Here is a 25666-nt window from a genome sequence, read left to right as displayed (position 1 = left end):
AGGGGCCCAAAATCTCAGTCATAAAATAAGTTGGTCATGGGAATGGAAGCGCAGCATGGAGACTATAGCCAGTGATTCTGTAACTTCTTACACTGACAGATTGTAACCCACACTAGTGGGGTTGAGGATTTAATAATGTACCTGCTGAATCACTATGTTGTATCCTTGAAACCAATATATTATATATCACCTGTACTTCAATTTAAAAAACACAGTAGCAAGGCGCCTTGTGTAGGGAGTCGGGGTCCAACACCTTCTCATGAGCTGTGTAAACGTGGTCGAGCTGTGAACTTTCGGGTCCCCACTTGCTGATTCAAAATTTCAGCTTCCCGTGGAATCTGAATCCGGCCCTATACACTCGGGGCAGGGAGAGACGGGGGAGGGGAGGCCGCCCCCGGCCGAGGGGCAGGGTTAGGAAGCAAAGGCACTTACTCCCCGGGCTCGTCTGGACCGCCGCAGGTTGAGATTCCGAAGCCGCGGTTTTTGCAAACGCCGGCGCGTTGTTCCGTCGGGTGTCAGGTGGTCGCGGCACCGCGGTGCTCTCTGCGGGCAGAGCCGGAGAAAGACCCCCTGCGGGAGCGCGGGTGAAGCCAAATCCCGGGGGCCGGGGAGCGGAGGGGCGCCTCCCACCGCCCTGCCAGCTCGCAGGTCACCCGCCGGTCAGGTCCTGTCCACGGCCTCCCCCGCGCGCCTCTTCTCCAGCTGTGCGAGCACCAACGGGGCGCACCTGCTGGACGGTTTGCAAGGACTGAATGAAAAAAAGGCTACATCATTCGTGTTACTGTTGCTTCACATGTTTCCTTTTAAAGCAGCATGTTACTTTCTTCTTGACATTTTTAATATACCAAAAGCACACTGAACTGTGGTATATTTTGAAAACTTGCTGCAGACCATCCTCACGTGGCATGGTACTGAGTTAATGAAGCGCGTGCACGTGGGATCGGTGCCCGCGCTTGGCCGTGGCTCTGCCGTAATTGAAATTACTACGTGCAACACGAGGGCTGCCTAGATAGGCCACGCACAGTGCTAGGTTCTTTGTTTCCTAACCTTACCATTCCTGCTTCACTCTTCCACGCTGCTCTTAACTTTTTTCTCCTTTTCAGGTAGTAAACTAAGTCTTAGAATGTTTAAGAAATTTTTCCTAGGTCCCCAAAGCCAGCAGTCATGAGGGCTGAGAGTCCAGCTCAGGTGTGGATGGCATCAAAGACCACCTGCTTTCCACTGACATATGCATGGTGCTTTCTCTAAGAATAAAGTCAAATAACAAAGTATATGTGTTTTTTAAGGTCTCAGTCCACATGGAATACTTTCTCAAAAGAAATTTTTATTTAAAATTATTTGTATGTTTTCAATAAAGTATATTCCAGCCACCTATAGGATCTATGGCTAAATCTTTGTTAAAAAAAAAAATCAGCAAGTACTGAGTCACCCTTTTATTCTGATGTTTATTATTTCAATCTCAATGAGTATCTTGACGATTTCTTTCAATATACGTTGAATTTACCATTTCAAAAGTGGTTAAGTCACTCTTTCAATCTCATAAAGCAGGGTTTGTAGAAGTAAGTGTTGGTTTTCTTGGTTTTACTACTTACGTGAGATGAACATTTTTAATCTGATATGCAAACTGAAAAATATGAACATTTTATTTGTGACACTGACATTTGACTCCAGTGTATATTCCTGCATGTTCAGCCAACAAAAGCCCAATATTATTATGATGCATTGAGCTAGATGGTCTAAAATACCTTCATACTTGAAATTGCTTATCTTTCCTTTTTCTTTTGTTGTTTAATTATATTTGTTGGAAAGGATTAGATCACAGGACCATATTAAGAAAAACTTACTGAGTTAAAAACATTGTGGCAGACCCTGGATTAAGTGCTCTACAGACACTATTTCATTGAATTCTCACAAATACCCTCTAAAGTAGGTCCTATTATCATTTCCATTTGAAGATGGAGAAATTCAAGGATAGAGGGCTTAAGACATGGGTCCAAGGTCACACAGCTAGTACGGGGTGGAGCCAGGATTTTAAACAGCTTATGTGGCTCTAGACTAGAGCTATCCTCCTTGTTTCAATACCAGCTCAGCTCAGTCTCTTGCTCAGTTACACTGCAACCATCTTCACTATTTTAAAATAATTCTTTACCCATTTTATTAGCAGTATCAAGTGTCTTGCCAGTGGGTTTCAGCCCCAGACAAGTTCACTATGGATTCAATGTGACCAGAGAAATGACAGTAGAACATTCCTGGGATGAACGAGTTATACCCAACTTTATTTCCACAGTGGCAGGTCAATCACTAGAATCCTGTCAACTCAGAGCGAGTCTGCACACAGCAGGCCTGACTTTGCCTCTGGGCCTCTCTGCCTCCACAGCCGTCTCAGTCTCTCTCCTCAGCGCTGTCACCACTCCAGTCTCGTCTCTGCTCTCCTGCAGCCTTGCAGCCATGCCAACGTGTGGCCCAGAGCACTGGGTGGAGCTCTTTATATAGAGTCAATAACAATGTACTGCCCACACATATGTAGTGAGCTAGCCAACCAAGGCTAGGTGAGAATCCTGGCCACAGGAACCTTCACTTTATCCACATCAAGTCATAGCTTAACTCTCATTATCCTGCAAAATACGTCATGAATTGTGGATATTTTTGCACACAAACATAATTTTCAGATAACCCAAATTAAAACTGATCCATTTATTTCTCAAGAAATTGCTTACATAAATGAGCAGAATTCATGTTGTTGCTACTGGTAAACAGATATTGCCACTTGCCCTAAGTTTGTGGCTTGAAACAGACCTGATCTATTCCTCCAAAGTAGCTATAGTTTAGGAAATCGGACGCTCTGGCAAATCAGTATTTATATTTATCATGAGCAATGACTCATTTGCTTGCAGTGAATGAGTCTCAAAAGCCAACCAGCTCAAGGAGAGGATAGTCCATGCAAAAAGAGATCACAACATGACTAGTGAGACCAATGTAGCCACTTTATAGTAGAAGTTGTTGTGAATTGCTCAGAGGTTTTCTAAAGCACACAATGTCACTGGCTGGACTTCCCTGGCTGCCAAATTGGAGGAGCCAAGAGAGATGGCATGCTCTTGATAAACAGTTCTGCAGCTGTTGAAAAAGGTCAAGTGGTTTAGCAAGTTCATCTAGGAACAACTTTTTGCCTCCCAGTCCGCAGGATCACTCTAGATCACAGAAAAACCGATTGCTCTGAGTAGGCCGACTATGTTAGGCAAACAGCTTTCAGTTCTGAGTCTGCCTCTCATCCTTCCTTGGAGCACAGAGAGCCACCACTTGCCGAGGAAGTTTCTGACTAGCCTAGCAGTGCAAGGAAACTCAGCGAGAGGTGCATTAAGACCCAGATAAGTCAGGAAGTCACTGAACTTGGAAACAGAGGAACAGCATTCTTTCAGGTCATTCTCTAAGCTCCATAGTTACCACCTCCTAGATTTCCTTCATTATAAAGCCTACGCAATGTTCTGCATCCCTACGGCAGTTCTGTTTGCCTAACTGACATAAAGGTGTTCAAGCACAAGGGTCATTTTTTTTTCATGTTGCTTCAAAAATCCTGCAATAAAAAAAAAAAGGAAACTGCATTTAACCAAACATCAGAGTGCCAATATATTTAAACACACATTAGCACATGTATTCCAATATAGAACTATCCAATACAGACGTTCTACTTTATAAATCTGATTATCCCTTTCAGAGTCATCTTTTGTTGGTAACATAGGGTACATGTCAAAAGAATTGCAACAACATTTGAGATCTGACACTTGAAGTTTCAAAATTGGATGACATGGCTAGACCACTGCTTCTCAAATTCTAATGTGAATGTGAATCCCTGGGGATCATGCTGCACTCAGGTTCTTTTCTTCATTGCTGGCAGGCTCCCAGGTGATGGCCCTGCTGCTACCGCATTGAAGAGCAAGGATAGAGAAGGTGAATTCCAGTGCAGTACAGAGCTTATCAAAACTAGTATAGCTACCTCACATCTGAAAGGGGTTTCTAGCGCTAATGCCCACTGGATGAGTGATGAGTAGTTTTGTATGCAAAGCTCTACCTCTGAAGTCATTGACTTGTGGTCTAAAATGGGCAGAGGCAAACGAATAATCATATCTGACTTGTTTATAGTTCATGATGTGTGATCAAAACCGAAAGTCTCTGGGATGACTGCCCTTGCACTGTTCACCACGTAAGAACTTATTCACTATGTAAGAATTTGTCCACCATGTAAGAACTTGTTCGTTATGCTTCAGAAGATTGGAGACTGTTGAGAATTAGGCTTGGGGTTGATTAATGACTGTGCATTGAGTCCCGTATACAGAATTTTATTGTTGTTAACAACCATTTGATCAATAAATATGAGAGATGCCCTCTCAAAAAAAATTAAAAAATAAAATAAAATGGGCAGAGGGCCCACCGGAATTCTGCTCTTGCCCATTATTGGCATTGCTTAATCATTATTCCCAAGGCTGCAAGAAGTTTTTCTTTTTAGGAATCTTTTGCTTTTTACAGGCATATTCCATGTCCCTGTTCCTATGCTCTGTACTTTCTTTCAAGTGCTTCTTCCTAGTCATCTTTTCCTCTATTGAACATTCCTGAAGACATTCCTTATGCTCCATTTTACTCAAGAAATATACCTTTAGGATTATCAGGATACCATTGGGTGGGCAGGTCCCAGCACTGCAAATCCCAAATTTGGGCCAGACAAGTCTGATCTCCTCATTTAAAGCAGAACCTGGAGGGGCGTGAGCCACACAATAATGGAAGGAGAGAGCTACGTTGAGACAAGTAAGTGGAACCATTGTTGACGCTCAGCCCTGGGGAAAAAGTTTGAGATTCATCAGCTTTGTAAAATTTCTGCAAGACCATCAGACCAATTCATAAAGACATAGGAATATTTATCAAAGCAATTAAAAGGAAATAATCAAAATATCCATCAGGAGGGGAAGCAGTTAAATACATGTGTACATATTAGAATATTAGGCAGCCATTAGAAATGATAATGACATCTACATTAATTGACAAGACAAAATGTCTGTGATACAGTTTGGAAAGCAAGGCAGGTAACAATTGCATAATCCCATTAAGGTCTTGTATCTGTGTTGGGTGTGTGTATAAAAAAAGATGAAATGATACATTCTAAACTACACTTGAACAGTTAACTCAGAAGTGTGGATAATGTTTGTTATCCTGCATGTATTCTTCAAATATTTTTCATAATGCATCATTTTAAAAATTACAAACAAAGCTATTTCCATTTGAGGGCGAAACACCTACTCAGCAAGTATTTATGAACCATGACCATCTGGGGTGGTTGGCAAGCACCAGCAATTTTGTGAGTCATTAGTGTCAATGTTTAATTCTCTTCTGTGTCATTTTAATTCCAATTATAGCTTCAGACTTTCAGGCAGAGATTGATCATCCTCCACAAGACATCACTTTGACCAAAGGGCTTTCCTTGACAAAATTGTGGATGACAAGCAAATAAAAACCAACATCATCATTAACTTTAATGCATTCTGTCAATGGCCTCTTCACCACCCAATTAGGAAAGAAGGAAGAAGGAAGAAGATCCATTTTTGAAGTTCACAAGTATATTCTAACTGCATTGGACTGACCAAGCATGGCAGCTAGTCTTCAAAGATGCCTCCACCATGAAACACATGTCCCAGCATTCATGGTGGAAATGACGCTGTGTAATGTCGCTGCAGCGTCTGCCTGGGCCTTCCGGACTGTTAATTCTGGGGAAGTCCAATGGTGACGGAGGAATTCCAACTACTGTGAGATGGCCAGGCTGTGAAGAGCCCAAGGCAGCTTCCGAGAGAGGCCACATGAGCAAAGAGATGCCTTATTGGCCCCCAGATCCATCCCAGTCCAGCCGCCACAGCCCAGGCACCAGACATGCAAGTGAAGCTCTCCGTGACTCTTGCCGCAGCTGCATGAGATGACAAATAGGAACCATCCAGCCAGGCCCAGTCAACACACAGGTTTGGGAGAAATAGTAATAAACTGCTGTTTGAAGCTACTGAGTTTTGGGGTTTGCTATGTTACAACAGATAACCAAAACACCAAGAAAAAAACCCACAAAGACCTTTTGTCATTAACCCAATTGCTTTTCTCCATTTTCCACTTTAATTCAGAGTTTCCTACAAAATCTTGAGTAAACAGCGAGTCATCTTGACGGGGCACATTAGTGTCAGTTATCACGAAAGGTATGCAAAGAAAGAAGGCATTACACCCACTGAAAGAAAAACACATTAAACTCTGATGGTATTTTAAAATATGAAAATAAGAAATGGCTAAGGATTCCCTTCCTGTGAAAAACAAGGCATGGCGATGGAGCAGTGGAAAAAATAGAATCCACACAAAATCCCCCGCGAATCTTGTGTTGGTTTACGTTTTCCCCCACCACATACTTTCACCCCTCATAGAACTTAAACAAAATTCCCAAGGCCAAGGAAGGCTTATCACTTAAGATGAAGGATTACAGCAATCTTAGTGCAGTGCAAGAGGAGAAAGATGTCAAAATCAGTGTAATAGAGTCCACTGTCGTTGGAAAGTCATTTGAATGATGTATGCAGAGGTAGGGTTAGCCCTCCACTTTAGATTCTAATCCTGAAACGCTGTCTACCTGAAGTGAAATACAAGGGCTTTTAAAGGAATTCACTCCTCATTCAGCAACATCAACCTGCTTCATCAGTAATCAAGATCAAAGTAAATGTGCACCTCCAGGTGTAACCGGTGAGCCACTCCAACTGTTAACATTAAAGTCTAGCAATTCTCTAAACTGGATTGAGGTGGATAAAAGTCAAATAGGTCTAGTCACTCAGTTTATAAGAGGAATCGGAGGATTCTGCAGCCCCAGGGTATTTACTTGTACTAACACTTTCTCTCTTTGCCAGAACATCTCCATCAGGGTCCTGTCCAATGGCATAAAGCAAATTCTCTCATACTACGTACATCACGTGTAGCACCAGGAAACACTGGAATGACTAGGTGGCGTAACTGGTTAGTGTCAGGTACACAGGAGAGACAAAAAGTCTTGGTCTTCATCTTTTCATTTAGGCCCTCTGGACTCATCCCCACTACAAGCTATCTGATTTTAATAATGAAATATTGGCCTTCATTTCTAACCTAGGAATATTGACTATAAGAATATTAAGTCTGATGTTCCTTAGAGCTCAAACAACTGTCTAATGAGTCTTTAAGACTCTAATGCAGTTGTTTTGTTATGTTTTGTCCCATTATGTTGTGGAAGTAGGGTAGGAGAGGTGGGGAATGGAAAGGAGAGTAAGCAGTTCAGTTCAAGGACAGCCTTTTCCTGTAGGGCTTTGACACCTAAAAGCAGCATTTGTGGAACCAAGGATTTCCATGAACAATTCATATACAGACTAGCTGCACTTTTTTAAATGTCTTTTATTGGTTGTACATTTTCTTACGAGATCAACACATCATTTCTTTCAAGGACACCTTGCTCCTGAATCCTTATTTGTCCTAGCTGTGAAAGTCACAGCAAGCACTCCGACAGAAGGAGGTGGCGGGTGTCTTTTGCCATTATGTCTTCTCTTTCAAATTGTTGCTTGGGTCAGTTCATAGATTGACACAACATTGAACACAACACACACAGTGTGAAGTTTTACACACACACACACACAAACACCTGGAGACCAGTTCCAGTGTCTGCAGCGTGTTCCTTCCCCCTCAGCAGCAGTTGGAAACTGAAGAATATCCTGAGATAGAAAATCAATGTGTAAGCTCCCCATTAACAGATGGGTCCAAGTTTGGCTGAATCTCCCAATTTCATTTTCCTTCTGAGGTCGTGGGAGGGATGGGGGTCCAGAGCAGTTGGCATATGAATCGTGTAACAACCACTTAGTTCAACAGCTCAACCATCTCCTTGGTCAGAAACATGGGTTCCAAGAACTATTTTGTAGCACATCAGAACCTTACTCTTCCTTTATGTACGCTCGTAGATCAGAAAAGAGAAGGGGAATTATAAAATTGTAAAGTTATGCTTTTACAAGATACTGTGATTGGAGACGTCACCATAGAATGACCAATAAAAGGCAAAATTACCCCCACCTTTGGCAATTATTATAATTCCTTGTTTATTGACCAAGAGAGGCCAATTATCCAAGCTATGAACTATGCCTCACCAATGTTACTTGCATAAAAAGGTGAATTTCTCAAGAATAAGGACCTAGGACAGGTTGTTTCTCCAAATGTTAAAAACAAACATGATTTCTGTAAAGCCACGTTATCCTTCAATTCTGTATATTTGTGATCTATTAAAACTTAACCTACATGAACACCAGTCCTTGTACCCACCCCAACTCCAGTGCATCATCAGCTCTCTCCTTGGTTTCTGGGTTCTGAGGTAACATTGCGAATTGCAATAAGCAGTAGTTCGAAGGAGAAAAAAAAAGGAACGATACACACAAGCTGGGTAACAGGAAAGCTAAGCTAAAATGAAAATGCACGGGGCCACCAAAGCCAATAGGATAAAGACAACAAAAGGCATGCTTCCCCACAAAACAGGTGTTTTTAAATGGAATCCTGGTGCTTGACAGAACTTATCAACTGACAGCCATCATTTACCTTTCCCCATACAAGATGAGGCATGTTTCATGCTGAGGAAGCTGCCCCACACATTCCCATATACGAAAACACAGAGTGAAGGATATGCCCCCAGCTCCTTTCTCCCTTCGGCAGCTCACAAGCGCTATGTTCCCAGGGCCAGCGCATAAATGTAGCATTCACCTCGAAGGCATGGAAACATTCCACTCACGTCCTTCAGAGGTTTCTACTTTATGAACCTCTAATGAACTCCATGCTGCCTCACTCATAAAGAAAAGATATCACAATCCATGAAGAAGAGATGATTTCTACCAGGGAAGGCTAGCAGCGTGCTGTACGTGGCAGGAAAAGCGAGTCCACGAGGGAATCCACAAAACCGTAGTCAAACTTCTACTTCGAACTCTCCAGAGACACAGTGCTGGAGAAGGGTTTCAAAGGATAGGGGTGTGGGACCTCTCCAATCTTTCAGAATATTTCAGGTACCAGGAAGAGCTAGCAAAGCCTCCCAACTAGCATATGGAATTACTTCATTCTAGCATCAAGGGATTGTAAAGAGCAGGCATGTTTCCACTTGCCCAACGGCTGTCTTTCCGATAAACATGGATTAAAAACAAATTGGGGGTGCCACATAGGAAAACAATCAATCGTATATACAAATAAAAAGGGAGCCATCATAAAATTCATCCAATGTAAGAAAAAAGTGTGTAGTTTTTTTTCTTACAAAGACCAGATTAATAAACAGAAAAAGCATTTTCAACGGTGAATCAAAGCACAAAGGAAGTGAGGAAAACACCTATTTTACTAAGATTCTTGCAAAGTTCAATTCCATAGAGAAAACATATTAGCATCTCATCAAGATTTTCACAAAATATATAGAAAAATGTTCATGTATTTAAGATTTTGAACTACATCCCTAATACCTCTTTCAGCTTTAAATGACTCAATGTGATGATTCTGTGTAGTAGGAAATATGTTCCAGTTGTGGAAGTTAATTACATAAAGACAGCATTTTTCCTCTAAAAATACCTGTTATTTTATTAAAACTGCAATTTCATCATTTTGGTTTGTACAGAAAATCACTCCACTCAGGAAATCAATTTAAGACTGAAGAATAAACCAGACATAGGGGTCCTACGACAGACAAATTGTCTGAATTTTCTTAATCAAACCTCCTCAGGTGGTTTTTACACAGAAATTGGCCAGGAACTCTAGACATCGCTGCCAAATACAACTTTTGACACATACAGAGTTTGAAAATGGCTGCTGGAAACCCCCAGCTGTTAAATTTGATTTAGTGGCTGAAGCAGCCCTATCAGAACTCAGCACAGACTTGTTATGTGTGCATAGAAGGCACCTGATATGATTCAGTTGACATCTAAGCATTCTCTTGTATTCAGTTCACGACAGATAACCATCACAATTTACAGCTTCCAAAGGTTGTACCAGTTTCCCATTACCATTCTCTGCCTGTAACCTTAATAAAACTCAACAAGGTAAACCGTCAGATAGGTCCCTCCTTTGTGCCAAAAACAGTCCAAAGAGCTTTGCTGTTTCCTACCTGTCAAGAAAATTACAACTGCTCCTGCCAAGAAATTTAGAAATCCCACTACCCACCGAGATCCAGCCACACCGCTCCTTGTCACGGAGCTCAGGTGATTCTCAACCACTTTAGAAAAATAAGCAATTTAAGGACCTATAGGCACAGCTGTCACATCCATGTTTGCATACATCTTTCAAATGATTCACACTTAAAAATGACAATAAATGGCCTTCTCTTCTTGCCCTTCCGCCTCTAAGCCCTGTTCACATACTCAGTACAGCAAAAGCCAGGGACTTACAGATATTGTGGGCTACAAAATTTCCCAGATTCTTGGGCTGTTCAGATTCCAGTTGTCATTTCATTGGAAGTTCCCAAGCCTTTAATAGCCTCAGAGACTTCCAGTTAGAGGGGACGATTTGGGAGGATGGGGGTTTCAGATGGGCAAGGTTGACCTCCATTACACTCTTCTCCCCTTCCCTTCATGGTGCACCCCTGAATGTAGTTTGGAAACACTTCCATGCCCTCAACTCTTACCTTCCCAAATACTAAACATACACTAGGAGAGAAAACTTGAAATCAGACAAAAAAATAAAATAAGATAGCTACTTTTTCTGCACAATTCACTGCTTCTGAAAACTCAAACTAGCTTTGAGTATTATGTTATAAAATGACCAATTCTAGCTCTTCTAGTGAAGACCTGTAGTGTATTTCTAAGGATGTTCAGTTCCCTGCATTGTGGAAAAAGTATATTCACCGGACAACCTTTGGTGTCCATTTTCCTTTAAAACGTCCACCACTAGAACCAAAGATTAAGGGACTCTTTGTATTCATATTTCTTTACTCAGAAGGTAGCTGACAGGTGGGCTGGAAACTCAAAATGCTGTGCCACCCCTCCAATCCTTTACCTCTTTTCTGAGTGACATCAGCTTCAAACAGGGACTGTAGACTCAGTAACAGTTGGGAAACAAGAGAAACGTTTCTGATATCAGAAGCAATGCCACGCTCTGAATCATCTCACCATTCAGTGCTCTTAAGAGAAAAAAAAAAAGACTAGGTTTTTGATAGGTTTTCCCCTAGATCATCTCTGGAATAATACAGAAAATAAGGGCTATACCTGTCTGCCAGCCTGCTCTCCCATGGGGTTCGTAGTCCAGCACTGCTCTTTGCATTTACCTTTTCTCGCATTCCCCAGACAGAATTTCCCATCACTGTTCCGTCTTAAACTCCAAAGTCCACTGGCAGTCCCCTGAGGTGGTGGCCTGACATGCTTTGTTGAAATAGCCCACAGACTCTAATACAAATGCTGACTTTGACACAATGATGCTAACTGGCCACAGTAGAATATTACTTAAAATGAACAGATACCCAATCCAGATGCTCCCGTTTACAGGCCAAAGAGAAGTTTTATTATAAGGTCTTATATCTTGTGTGAAAGTTTTACTAAAAGTTCTTTTAGATATCGCTCACAATTTGGGAACAACGGAACCTAATGTTGGCAGACCAATGCCAAATTGTTGAATTTGAGTGTGGAGGTATAAAAATGTGGGGTCAGTTCCTTTCCACAGAAGTGTTAAGTCAGTTAAGGACACATCAGTGTCCAGCAAGGAAGAACAAGAAAATGTAATCAAGGAAAACAGAAAAGACTGTGGTGGCTTGGCCAAAGCCACTAACTCTGGGGATCGCTTAGGAAGTTCTGTTTCCTTTATTCAGACACAAGTAAGCGCCTAAATTTCCCATGATTTCCCTGAACTCAGTCTCCAAGTCACAACAGCATTTGCCTTATTCCTTGAAAGAAATCCTAAAATCCCAGAAATGCAAAAGGGTAAGCTGGGGAAAACCTCTGCATATCAGGATTAACTGCTCACAGTGAAATCTGTCCATAGTAGCAACTGTAAGAAAGAAATACAATGCAAATCTCCCCAAATCCAAATGTAGACTCCCAAGAATAAATGGTTCGGTGTCCTAGTCCAAATGACAATGAGAGCGATGTCAAGATACTGACGGTCCCAGGGAACTAGAGATGGGTATTTCTAAATTCTATTACATGTTTGTGTGATGAGGTGACATTTGTTTCTTTTTTTAAAAAGAAAAAGTCCAGCCACAAAGTCCTGGACTTTGTTTTGTGTTTCTCCTGAGGCCCAAGTCCTCTTCAACTCAGATTGGAGAGGTTTTTAGAGAAATTTTGCTTGAAAAAGGAGTTTGGGTCAGGAACCGAAAGATAAACCCCAACTTATGGGTTGATTCCAAATGACTCCATCAGAAAGCCTGCGATGGTAGAATTATATTTGCATGGCTGTCATCAGTGACTCTCGAAACCTCAGAAAAATGACACCTCTTCATTGCAGACACCAGGAGCAGGTGGTGGGTGGTGTATGTGGTGGCTATGTGCTTCCCCCAGAAGGAGAATTTCATTTGGAAGGCTCTGGAATTCAGGTTGTTTCCCCAGGTGAAGAGAAAATGGTCTTTTAGGTAAGTTGCCCAATCAAATACTTAAACAGGCTCTCTTGAGGAGTTCCTGAGTGTCATTCTAAGTGTTATTTATGTTTGCCTGATGACACAGCAGGAAAACACAATGTTTCTGAATAACAAAGAAAACTCTAGCTGTAAGTAAGATGTGTTGCACTGCTCTGAAAGAAGAAAACGGACAGAGCTTAGATGGCAGTTATTTGCATAGCATTCTGAGAGAAGGCCAAGCAAATTACACAGTTGTTCTCATCCCAAAGGGGCAACAGATCTTTCACTAGAGGCCATGAGGCCAGAAATTCAACCAGGGCTGGCAACCCGAGACACTCCCATCAGAAAGGAGGCATTTTGCATAGGCCCCTTAAAATAGAACTTTACTGACGATTGAAAAAGGAGTAAGGTAAAGCAGCCTCATCTCTCCAAGCCCAAGGCAGGGTACTCAAGGGGTAGGGCTAAGTGTCTTGATACAGTGGCAGCCTAGAGCTCTATGTCCACCTGAGAACCAGTCTTGTGACACCCCCCCCCAAACCATTATTTCTTTCTTTCTGAAAAGATGGCCTGATAGACCAAGTGGATGAATTGGAAGATTTTAAGAATTCTACCTGCCTTCTACTTCTGAGGTAAGTCTGGCCTCCCAAGTTCTCAAATCCTAAGAGACTACAGTCCAGGCAAAAGGAAAATCAAATGATTAGTGTCTGGGGGTCTGCGATTCTCCTTGCATGAGAAGCACACCACAGAGAGAAACAGGATGCAAAACTAAGAAACAAGAATGCAATTAATGTCCAAGAGAAGAGTGTGCCTTTTATTTCCAAATTGCAGTAAGTTATGCTGGATACTACAGAGAAAAGGAAAAAGTACATATTCAGCTTCATTGGAAGAAAACTGTCCCACTAGCTTCCAAAGCAAGGAATACTTACCAAAGAAATGAAGAGTCACTGTCCCTGGGACTACACAGTCTCCATCTTTTCTGAGTTCCTTTTCCTGTCTTCATCTTCCTAACAGCAGCTGAGCTAAAGACTCACTAAATGCAAGAATTCTATGCACACAGTTATCAGGTGGAGTTTTGTATTTGATGTCTAGGATGAGTATTGGCAAACCATGGCCTGCGGGCCAAATTCAGCTCATCATCTGCTTTTGGAAATACAGCTTTATTGGAACTCAGCACATGCTCACTCATTTACGTAGTGTTTATGGATGCTTTCAGACTGTAACAGCAGATCTCAGTAGCTGCAACAGGGACTGTAAGGAACAAAAAGCCAAAAATATTTACTATCTGGCCCTTTACAAAAATTAAAAAGTTTGCCAATTCCTGGTCTAGAAGGTCACAGTCCACATTCTACACAGCAGAGGTTATTGATTATATGGGGCCTACAAACTGTCCTACACTCCCTTCCCCTCAACAAAAAAAAAGTTTGCAAAACTATGTTTTCCACGTACTATGTGCATTTTCCTAGGGAAAAGGTCTTAGCCTTCAACAGATTCCCAAAGGAATCCAGAGTACCCCCAACCAAAGCCAAAGAAAACCAGAGAGTACCTTTAGCTGCCAGCACATTTAACAGTGCTAAAACACACACACACACACACACACACCACATGCACACAGACAAGAAGAACATACCTTCTAGAATAAAATCTCTTTTTTTTCAGTTCTATCAGGTTTGGTAGCATCTTCTTTCTAGATTTTACTCTGGCATTTTTCCATCTGAATATGTGACATTTCAGAGGTCCACTTAAAAACTGCTCCATCTACACGCTAATTAAATAAAAATGGAAGATTTTTTTAAGCCAGCCAATCTCCTTTAAGTCATAGATAGATGTTCAGAACACAAAATCCCTAACACAAGAAGGTCTAATGTATTTTACTAGATCTGACCAACAGCTCCAATGAATTTTATAAATACATGAATCCTACCTGTAAGGTCAGAGAGGAAAAACAAAGCCAAAACAAGCATTTGGGTGAGAAATCAGGACCCAGGCCAAAGATGAAGTGTTAAAAGACACCTTTGGAAGAAAGAGAATAGTTTCTCTGAGCAGAGGAGAAGCCTCTTGGTCAACAAAACAATTTTTAGTGTTAGACTAAGAAAACATTAGTCCCTCTCTGTCTCCTTTGTGATTATATTCCGAAGATACCAGGTCAGGTGCATTTGGAGACACCAAGGGCCTCATGAGTCTCAGTGTTGGCCTCCTCTAATGTTACTGAGTATTTCATTTTCTAATATATGACATCCAGCATTGCCAGACTGATGGATGCCAAAGGACAGCATCACCTCAATTAAGAAGTTCATCAACCAAAGGCAAGCAAAACCAATAATACTGATGAAACACAAAGAGTCAAGAAACATCGAGAGTTGAGTGGCCAAGAATTCCATTTTGAGGGTCACCAACAGTAGACAGCGCAGACATCAGTATAACATAGTCTATGGTCCCCAAACTGTGTGCTCAGGCACCCTGGGGCACCACAGTAAACTCTCAGAGACACCACACAAAATTGCAAAGTTTTGAGAAAAACACAGCAATATGTATCGGACAAAATGCAAACCTCTACTATTAAGTTTTTTGGACCTAACTCTTTAATAAATGGAATTACTATTAAGTATTTATTTTGGTGTAGGGCACCATGTAACAAAAATTACTCAACCAATGGCACTATGAACAAAGAAAGTTTGAGAATCTTTAGCATGTGCATTTTTTGTTTTTTTTTGTTCTTGTTTTTGTTTTGGTTTTGGTTAGGCTTGGAGGATACACAAGAGGTGTAAAATACAAATACTTTAGAATTATCCACATATATACTCATTTTCCATTTCAGATAGTTTAACCAAGATAGAAGCTGCTTATTTAAACCAACTCATTCTGACTGTATAAGCATGACCAAACACAGCCTTTAGAAAACTGGACTGTTCTTCCACATCAAGACCTTTAATCATGGCTATTAGATGAGGGCCAAGTGTGACACTGGGGACTGTCTTACTGCTATTGCATCATCAAATAACTTCATCTGTGTGAGTTCTTTCTTCTTTGAAATCACCATTTTGGGAGGCTCCACACTTAGTCCAGGAAGGTTGATTTTGCTTAAGAACCAATGTACACTTTTAGGGAAATCCACATTTGAAATTATCTTCAGAACCCATGATATAGTATTTTATAAAAGATCCAGTAATGGCGAAACTTCAGCTCTGAGGGCAGATTTGACATCTAGAAATTGCCAAACACAACTTGGTTCTATGGGTCTAAGTCTGTTGAACAAGGGAGTTAAACCAAAGAAGAAAATACCTGGTAAGGGTTTTTGTACAAAATAAACAGCTGAGGAGTAATTTTAAAATGGTGATTACATGTTACACATGTGGGGGAAAGAAACTGATCCTGAAGGCTTTTCTGAAAGAGAAGTGGCAAAAAATATTTTAGTAGCATTATTCACATAAATATGTAGTCTTTCAAGGTGGCTACTCTGAAAGGCAATACTCATTGATATGTACACATATATGGCAATTGTCTTAGAAGTCATTCACATTACATTTTTGGCACACCTCTGAAATCAACAGTATATATATATAGAGAGAGAGATTTTTTATAAACATAAAGACAATTGAAAATATGGACAGGTTATATGGTACCAAATCAAATACACTTGGAAAAAAGAGGATAATCTTTTTTGTAAAGATATATTCACTTTCTGATACACTGGTAGATATAGACAGGACTAATAATCAGATGGTCCATGCTGGTAGTGCATTAAATATTATGGGAACCATCCCTGAATATATCTTTCCTCTCCCTTTCTCTCTATCTCTATCTCTTTATATATGTATGCGTATTATATATGTATGTATGTACAGGACACTCCCAATTTATATCAACTTAAACATTGTTTATGTATCTCCACCTTTATTTTAAATTAGTTATTTAGAACTTATAACACAGTTCTCAAAAAAAAAAAAAAACCCCACTTTCCAAAATTTAGACTCAAAAGGCTACCAAGCCATTCCACCTTAGTACGTAAGATACCTAATGACATTGTTTCTATGGGAAAAAGAGATCCCAAATTTCAAATCAGTACTTCAGGAACCCTACAATCATTACTCTCTGCAAATGTTCAAGAGAAACTTTAGATCAACATCTCTTCAGTAGGTACTAGACCAGTACTCTCAATCCTGCTGAGCATCAGAATCATCTAAGAGGCTTGCAACAAATACCAATTCCCAGGCCCTACCTTGGACCGATGAAATCCAAAAATCTCTGGGCCCTTGGCACGGACGATGCTCACAAGTTCCCAGTGATTCTAATGTGCCCCTGGGCTGAGGGCACTGACGAGCCCCTCCACCTCTACATATTTCACCAAGAGCTCTAATGGAATGACCTCAGATTTCTTTCTACCACTTTCTCTTTTCATAAGTTGGGTGAATAAAGCAAGGAATACAGTTGCGAATTTTTTTTTTTTCCTCCCCATCTCAAAGGGAGAAACTTCTAGATTTGGGAAAGTGGGTGGGAAAATGAATGGCTAGAATCACCAGGATAATACCCCTTTCTGGCTGAAAAAAAGATGAGGGCCGAGGTAGTTTCAAAGCAGATGAAACTGATGTTTAATCAAACAGGTTACCTCTTGTAACTGAACACCAAGAGGTATAAGGAGGTGCCATACGCTGGGCAACTGCTATGCGCTAGAGGTCATGGACAAGGAGTGAATACAGAGAAAAATAGATGATTGCACTTCAAACTTTGAAAAGGGAAGATGGGGAGGTTTGAGGGAGCAATAACCTCCATATCTGTGAATCTCAGGCAAGGAAAAAAACAGCGAGTGCCCTCTTCTTTTTAATCAAAACTCTCTGTCCCTGTACTCCAAGAGTAGTCTTACATAAGCACAATGTCCAAAGCAATGTTCCCTGGGTCTTATTGGTCTACAGTTTCCCTGCATCACTTCAATCCTTGATCCTTGAGCAATCCAGAGAACCTACGGGTATATGTAGCCATGAGAAAGAGCCTTTATTGATTCATCAGCCTGCTAAGAATCCACAGTGGAGCTGGCCTGCTACCATGAACAAGCTACTGCACGCGGCTAAGAAAGACGTAGCCTCAGCTCCACCTGTAGAAATTTGGCAGTCCTCTCCTAGGGATTAATTCAACTCTCCCCATTGTCTCCTCATCTGATCAAAGAACTACTAACTACCTTTAATTTTTCTTCTATTGCAAGTCCTCCCATTTAATAGTAAGGCTTCTTCACAGAATAAGAAAAAAAAGCGCAAAAGAGGATATTAAACTACAAAGACAATCCATAGGGCCGAAAGTAAAGAAGGCACCAATTCTCTGTATGGTTTGACGTCATTTCCTCTGGAGACTGACAAATGTCTCCCTTATTAAATATGGATGTTTACAGAAGCCAGCTGGCCAACTTGTGATTTATCAAATGCACATGCATGCGCGCGCGCACACACACACACACACACACACACACACAGGTAAAAGGCTACACAGGTGATATAAAATCTCATCATGAATCACATTCCATTAAAACTATACCACAAATGTCAAGAGAACCAAACTTGTGACTCTTTGAGCTGTGATAAAAGATGGTGTTTTCCAAAATTGAGAAAAGAGTATGACCAGGACACCTTGCCACTTCACCTAAAATACATGGTTATTAACCCAGGATTGAGCAGGAATCCAGGGACATAACAACAGCCACAACAGCTGGGACAGATATTTCACAAGAAGAGCTCCTTATTGATATTTTCATAATACTCCTACAGATGCATATTAAATAATTTCTTCCGGACCACAGACACAATTGAACTTAAAAAACAAAAGCCCTATAAATATTACCAACCCAACCCTGTCTTTCATGTCTCCCTCCTGGCATAAAATGGAATCTTTTCAAACCAAGCACTTAAACATAAATATTAAAATAATATTTGGGACAAACTACAAATCTACTGACAATGTCATCACTATGGTAGCACCTTTTTACCAGGGCCAATGCATTCGCTTTATAAAAGACCAGAGAAGTCTGAGAAGCTTAAGGACTCATAAGACACATCATTAAATATTTAATCACCTTTTGAAGTCCTAAGCCTTTATCATATTCCATCCATCTAGACAGTTCATTCTATACTATAGATTCCAAGGCCCCCATTGGAGGGAAAAAAACAAAGAAAGTGGGGAGGAAAAAAAACCTTCTGAGAGGCAGGGTTAAATTATCTCAAAGATGAGTTTCCATTGGCGCTTTAGTGAACTTGCTTCACCCCGTAAACCCACCAATCCACAGGAGGGTCAACTGATTAAGTCCATTGTTTTCAATCTCCAAGAATCAGTTTTACAAAAGATGCCACGTCTGTTGCTTTGGATTCGTGTAGGGTGAAAAATGGATGTTGCTGGGAAAGAAAAGAAAAATACATGGTATTAATATTTGCCATTGACAACATATGAGATTAGCAAATTAAATGTTTGGTAAACAGACTGAATACCCCTATTAGGGCTCAGCTGTATATTCCTCCCCCTGCCCAAATCAAATACACATCTAGGGATGCAAACATTTTAACGATACCTCTTAGTTGCTATTTCCTCCCATTTTGATATCTGATTCCACTGTGGAGTACCTATTGCTTTAAAAAATATGTATGTAATTAGGCTATATAAATCCCATCTATGATAAAGTACAAGGATTAGCTAAGACAGCCAAAACTCTAACAAGTAACCCTGTTCCCTACAAAGTAATTTTAAACTGATAAAGAGGTAAAATAACGAGATATTTATTTCATAGTTTTATACACATTCATTTCTTGGGAAGTGGATGGTAGAATGAGAAACCAGTTTTGTGGAACAAGTAAATGGGCAAAGCATTGCTTTCCCCTTGGCATTGAAGAGGTGGTTTGGACCGAAACAGTTCACAAAGCCATTTTCTCAGCCACACCTAATGGCCATGAGTTCTACTTATCTCATTCTCAATGAAGAGTTGATCCATCTGGAAGATATAACGTGGACTGCCTAACTCTAGGCACGTCCAGAGAAAATTCAACTTGGAGATTAAAGATTGATGAGCAAAAAAATGGTCTCTATGCATGCAGCTCAGATGCGGTAAACTTTATAAGAACATCAAGTCTAGCACTTTGCTGGGGGAATAGGCATGGTACAACACAAGACGCAACACATTTCAAAACATGTAGAGAGAATATTTTGGAAGAAAAACGAAGCCACTTTCTCTGCATCAGAACAATCCTCCCCCAAATGCCCAATTTTGTTACAGTCAATGCCCACCTATCACACTAGAACGTTACATCTCTAATGAGAAGGAGATAGGTCAGCTCATGATCCTCTGTTCTCACAGTGAAAACAGAGCCATTCAAACAAATGGAAGAGTATAATTCCTTCAGGTAGAACCTAGTACCATGTACCCCAACCACTCTCTCCCACCTAAAAATGGTCCCTACCTGTCTAGTGGTTATTATTTTCAATGACTAGCTCAGCAGCTAAATCTGAGCATTTTTGCATGCAGACATCAGATGACTCACTCTGTTTCCCCTGACTGGTGATTTTAGTTTACAACCTTCATGTTGCCTAGCTGTAGGTTTTCTAATTATATTTGTTTAAAACCTGACAGCAGAGGGCTGGATGAGTCAGCTCTGTGGGGAACTGAATGCCCACCCATGGAAGTTTCAGGAAACAATGCAAATGGAAAAGGAGCAAAGAAATAAAACCCAAAGGAAGGCAGGGGGTCACTGACTCAGAAAATAGAAAGGAGGCTTTCTGCTTTTGCCCATCCGAAGGTGCAGGCTGGGTGTTGGCTCAGAGCCTGACACCCACGGTATTGACTGTGTATTAATTAGCTCTAAACGATGGGCCCTTCATCCTGAGCTCCTTGGACAAATAAACAGCTTGATTTTTAATTACTAACCACCTACCCAGCACACTTACCAAGGGTTTGACCATCATGCTTATTAGCTTTCCCACCTCCTCTGGACATTTCGTGATTTTTAAATGTACTCAAAAGTTTTTACTATCAAAACAGGATACTTCAAAGCTCAGACTGTCTCACCGGCTGTTTCCAATGCCCACCAGTCCCATCTTGCCTCTGGTTCTACTGGCAACTCTTAGGTCAGGGGATATAGCCTGAGTCTGTGAATGAATTCAATATCCTGACCTGAAGTCTTACAAAACAGAAAAAAATCCTGGGGTATCTTTCAGTTTATTCTCAGGCTAGGGAAATGCTGCAAGAGCCAGAGGGCAGGGCCTGGGGAAAGCAGAAAAGCATGTCAAAATGGAAAATGTGACTTGCCTTCTTCTGTGGGTTTTGAGGCTATAAAAGTTGGGAGGGAACCCGGTCCCTTCTATAAGCAATGGACTAAGAATAGCAAGGGCAGCAAGCAGGAGCCGAGCAAATGAGGCACCATGATTCGTTCCCCAGGGCGGGGTTTCTCCAAAGAAAAGCCAGGTACAGGAAGAGGAAGAAGGCTGTGCCACTGGGTGTGCTCGGAGAAAACATGGAGATCTATGAACATACTGCCAGGAACATCGGAACGAGCTGCAGTCCCCAGTGGTCTCCATATTCCATACACAACACCTCATGCCTCAAGGCTATGATTGTCTATGGGTTCAGTCATCCTTACTTAACACTGTGACTCAGTCTAGAACTTGCCAGAATATTTTGAAGAACATGGGCAAGCACTTGCATTGCGTGGTTCTCATTTCTGGTGGTTATCACCTGAGACAGGAGTCAACAACAGATGGGCCAGGTGCCAAATCTGGCCCATTGTCTATTTTTGAAATAAAGTTTTATTGGAACACAGCCATACCCATGTGTTTACATATTGAATATGGCTGTTCTTGCACAAGAATAACAGAGTTGAGTACTTATGACAGCCCACAAACTTAAAATACATACTATATAACCCTTTACAGAAAATGCTGGCTGGTCTCTATTCTAGAAGAACAAATCTTAGTCATGCCCCACAGTGGGAGTTTGAGAGAATAGGGAAATGAGATGATCTTAAAGCATGTCTACCCCTCAATCCAAATTAGGGGGGAAAACATTTCAGATTTCCATAAGAGGTACATGTCTGGGTTGGGGCCTTAATTATAATGTTCTTCACCTGGAAAAGGGATTTTTTTTTTCCTTCCTTCACCAACTCCTATAATCTAAACAATAGCCTTTCAGCATGTGTTTTTCCAATCCTAAAGTCAAAGAGTTTGGACTCAGACTTTCCATTCAAAAACCTCAATTCCACGGGAAAGCAGAGAGCAGCTAAGGCCTTAAAAGGCAAGTCCATTTCCAATACCACAGAGACTGATGCCATAAAAAGTAGAGGAGGCTCACATGACCTTACAACATTAATATGTAGGCTATAAACGATTACACGGTTAGAGTATATTAGAAAGGTAGAATTCACAGCTGCCAATGTACATTAAGCTAGAACTCAGCATTTTTTCCCAAGTGTGTTCAACTGAGGTCTCTTGGAGGGAAAAAAGTTCTTCATTTTAAATAGCCAGAACTATATAGCAAATGTTCTTTTATCTGAAAATAGTGACAAATAAGACAACTTAGAAATAGAATAACAGACTTCATAGGACCCCACAGTAATCTCTCTATGTCTATTGTACTTTATGTGAAATTAATTTTAAAATGCTCTGGGGGTTGCATAAGTACAGCCAGGACTGAAAAGGTGCCTGACTGGCTATTAAAAACATAATCAGGGAGGAAATACTCAATCCAAACATGTAGAATGCTGCAATCTTCTCAAGGATTACTCATCTTTTCTTCCTCAGCTGTGGGTCTGGGACTTACTTTAATAGAGCCAGGAGAATGCTGAGTCCCAGGGGCTCCTTTATTAAAGAAGACAGTGGAGGCCCAAAGAGATGCCCTTGTCTATTCTTAAACTTTTTCCAGCATTCTTTTATGGTCACCCAATTAGAGAATAGTTCAGACTTAAATCAAAACTTAACCAACAAAGAAGAACAAAGCTGGGGGTATCATGCTCCCTGACTCCAAGCTATACTATAAAACTAAAGTAATCAAAACAGTATGGTACTGGCAGAAGATGAGACCCATAGATCAATGAAACAGAATAAAGAGCCCAGACATAAACCCATGCATATATGGTCAATTAATATATGATAAAGGGCCATGAATATACAATGGGGAAAAGACAGCCCTTTCAATAACTGATGTTGGAAAAACTAGACAGATACATGTGAGAGAATGAAACTTGATTACTGTCTAACTCCATACACAAAAGGAAACTCAAAATGGATCAAAGACCTAAATGTAAGACATGAAACCATTAAACTCTTAGAAGAAAACACAGGCAAAAATCTCTTGAACATAAGGATGAGCAATTTTTTTCTGGATACATCTCCCCATGCAAGGGTAAAAAAATAAAAAATGAACACATGGGACTACATCAAACTGAAAAGTTTCTGTATAGCAAGGGATACCATCAATAGAACAAAAAGGCAGCCTACAGTATGAGAGAATATATTCCTAAATGATTTATCTGATAGGACGTTAACATCCAAAATAATAAAGAACTCATATGACTCAACTCCAAAAAAACAAATAACCCAAATTAAAAATGGGCAGAGGACCTGAACAGACATTTTCCAAAGGAAGAGATACAGATGGCCAACACACAGGCATGTGAAAAGATGCTCCACATCACTGATCATCAGGGAAATGCAAATCAAAACCACAATGAGATATTACCTCACACGAGGTTGAATGGACACTATCCAAAAGACAAGAAATAACAAGTGTTGGTGAGGATGTGGAGAAAAGGGCACCATCCTACACTGTTGGTAAGAATGTAAATTGATGAAACCACTGTGGAAAGCAGTATGGAGTTTCCTTAAAAAACTAAAAATAGCAGTACCATATGACCCAGCAATTCCACTTCTAGGAATTTACCCAAAGAAAACAAAATACCTGATTTGAAAAGATAACATGCACCCTTATGTTTTTTTCTGTATTATTTACAATAACCAAGATACGGAAGCAACCAAAGTGTCCATCAATAAACGAATAGCTAAAGAAGATGTGGTGCTTATACGCAATGGTGTTATTCAGCCATAAAATAAAAGAAATCCTGCCATTTGTGACAACATGGATGGACCTAGAGGGTATTATGCTCGATGAAATAAGCCACACAAAGAAAGACAAATACTGTATGATTTCACTTATTTGTGGAATCTAAAAACAGAACAAAGCAAAATGAAAAAAATAGTGGTAGGCTCACAGACACTTAGAAGTGACTGATGAGTATCATGGGCGAGAGGCTGGGATGGATAGTGGAGAGGGGGAGAGGGATAAAGGGGCACAAAAACTCTCAATCATAATGTAGGCTGGTCACAGGGATGGTAGTACAGCATAGAGTGTATAGCCAATGATTCTGTAACATCTTCCTATATTGACAGACAGTAGCTAGACTAGTTGGGGTGAGTGTTTAAAATGTGGGTAACTGGTGAACCACTGTGTTATATACTTGAAACTAATAAAAGATTCTATATCTACTATACTTTAATTTTTTTAAAAAAAGAAGAAAGCATTTTTTTAAAAAAAGCCTAACCAACAGAACTGAATATTCATGTGGTTGGCTGAGACTATGACTTATCATCTGGATCAGCTTTCTGTAACTCTTCCCAGCTTGACATCTCCAAGCTAAATTTTTCTCAACTTTACTAAGATATAATTGACATACAACATTGTGTAAGCTTAATTGTACAACATGATGATTTGATACACTTATATATTATGCAATGATTAACACAATGAGGTTAGTTAACACAGCCTCACATAGTTCCCAAGTTTTTTTGTGTGTGATGAGAACCTTTAAGATCTTTTCTCCTAGCAACTTCCAAGAATACAGTGTTGTTGATATGGTCACCATGCTGTACATATTTTATCCATGTTGTTGCAAATGACAGCATTTCCTTCTTTTTATGGCTGGGTAATATTTCATTTTGTGTGTGTGACATAATCTTTATCCATTCATGCACTGATGGACACGTACATTGTTTCCACGTCTTGGCTACTGTAAATAATGCTGCAGTGAGCATGGGGGTGCAGATATCTCCTTGAGATAGTGATTTCATTTCCTCCAGATACAATCCCAGACGTGGGACTGCTAGATCATGTGGTAGTTCTATTTTAACTCAAATTTCTTGAGGAATCTCTATATTGTTTCCATAGTGGCTGAACCTATATACATTCCTTCCAACAGTGCCCAAAGGGTTCCTTTTCTCCCCATCCTAACCAGCAATTGTTATCTCTTGTCTTTTTTACAGTAGCCATTCTAACAGGTATGCACAGGTGATATCATGGTTTTGATTTGTATTTCTCTGATGATTAGTGATGGACAGCAAATTTGCAGGTACTTGTTGGAAAAATCAACAAGAACACTGAACTAAAATACTTCTATACAGCAAAGGAAACCATAAACAAAATGAAATGGCAACCTACGGATTGGGAGAAAGTATCTGCAAACCTCATATCTGATGAGGGGTTAACATCCAAAATATATAAAGAATTCATACAACTCAATTGCAAAAAACAAATAATCCAATTTCAAAATGGGCACAGGGCTTGACAAGACATTTTTCCAAGGAAGACATACACATGGCCAACAAGCTTCACTTTTTACGTGTTGGACCCACCTAACCACACTACACCATCTGTTAAAAGCTATCAGGGTCCTGTGCTTCTGTCTCCTGCCCTGAGTTGGTCTAGAAGACTGTTTGTGGTGGGATGGGATGGATGCCAGCATTCAATTCCCACTGAATAACTGTGCTCCAGCAAGAAACGGTGTCAATGCTGGCTCTTTTGCTTTTGAAATTCTGCATGAACAAAATTTTTCCTGCTGAAAAAGTTGTAACTTTGATAACTGAAACAAATCTAGGAAGATGTTAACATAAATGAGTAATCTGAATTTTGTAATATTTCCTCAAAAAATGTGCCTCCACATATACTTAGAGAGGAATTGCCAAGTTTAGATCCCTGCTGTCTATATTAAAGAATCATCTGTGATTAGCTTAGAATTGCAATTACCATAATTTAAGAGGAACTACATTAAAACAACAGCTCTGATGTCTTATTTTCAC

General features: G+C 40.4%; 1 protein-coding gene across 11 annotated transcripts in view; it reads right to left on the bottom strand.

Moving 5' to 3' along the window:
• MAP2K6 (mitogen-activated protein kinase kinase 6) overlaps positions 1–25666 on the bottom strand; it is a 126265-nt gene that overhangs the window by 6126 nt on the left and 94473 nt on the right. For 3 of the 11 annotated variants that reach the window (XM_057501663.1, XM_057501664.1, XM_057501656.1), the window contains exons 12-15: positions 18636–18951; positions 14208–14342; positions 13507–13828; positions 7409–7739 (exon numbers count right to left, since the gene is read on the bottom strand). In XM_057501663.1, coding sequence (XP_057357646.1) covers positions 18874–18951 — 78 coding nt within the window. In that variant the 3' untranslated portion in view covers positions 7409–7739; positions 13507–13828; positions 14208–14342; positions 18636–18873. Of the gene's footprint in view, positions 1–4656; positions 4784–7408; positions 7740–13506; positions 13829–14207; positions 14343–18614; positions 18952–25666 lie in introns of those variants that run through there. The other 8 variants (XM_057501658.1, XM_057501660.1, XM_057501662.1 and 5 more) reach the window with 8 other exon arrangements.

This window comes from Manis pentadactyla, chromosome 4 (genome assembly GCF_030020395.1).
Source record: "Manis pentadactyla isolate mManPen7 chromosome 4, mManPen7.hap1, whole genome shotgun sequence".
Classification (NCBI taxonomy): domain Eukaryota; kingdom Metazoa; phylum Chordata; class Mammalia; order Pholidota; family Manidae; genus Manis; species Manis pentadactyla.
Note: the sequence above shows the minus strand (reverse complement) of the source record. Positions and strands in the feature narration are given on the sequence as shown.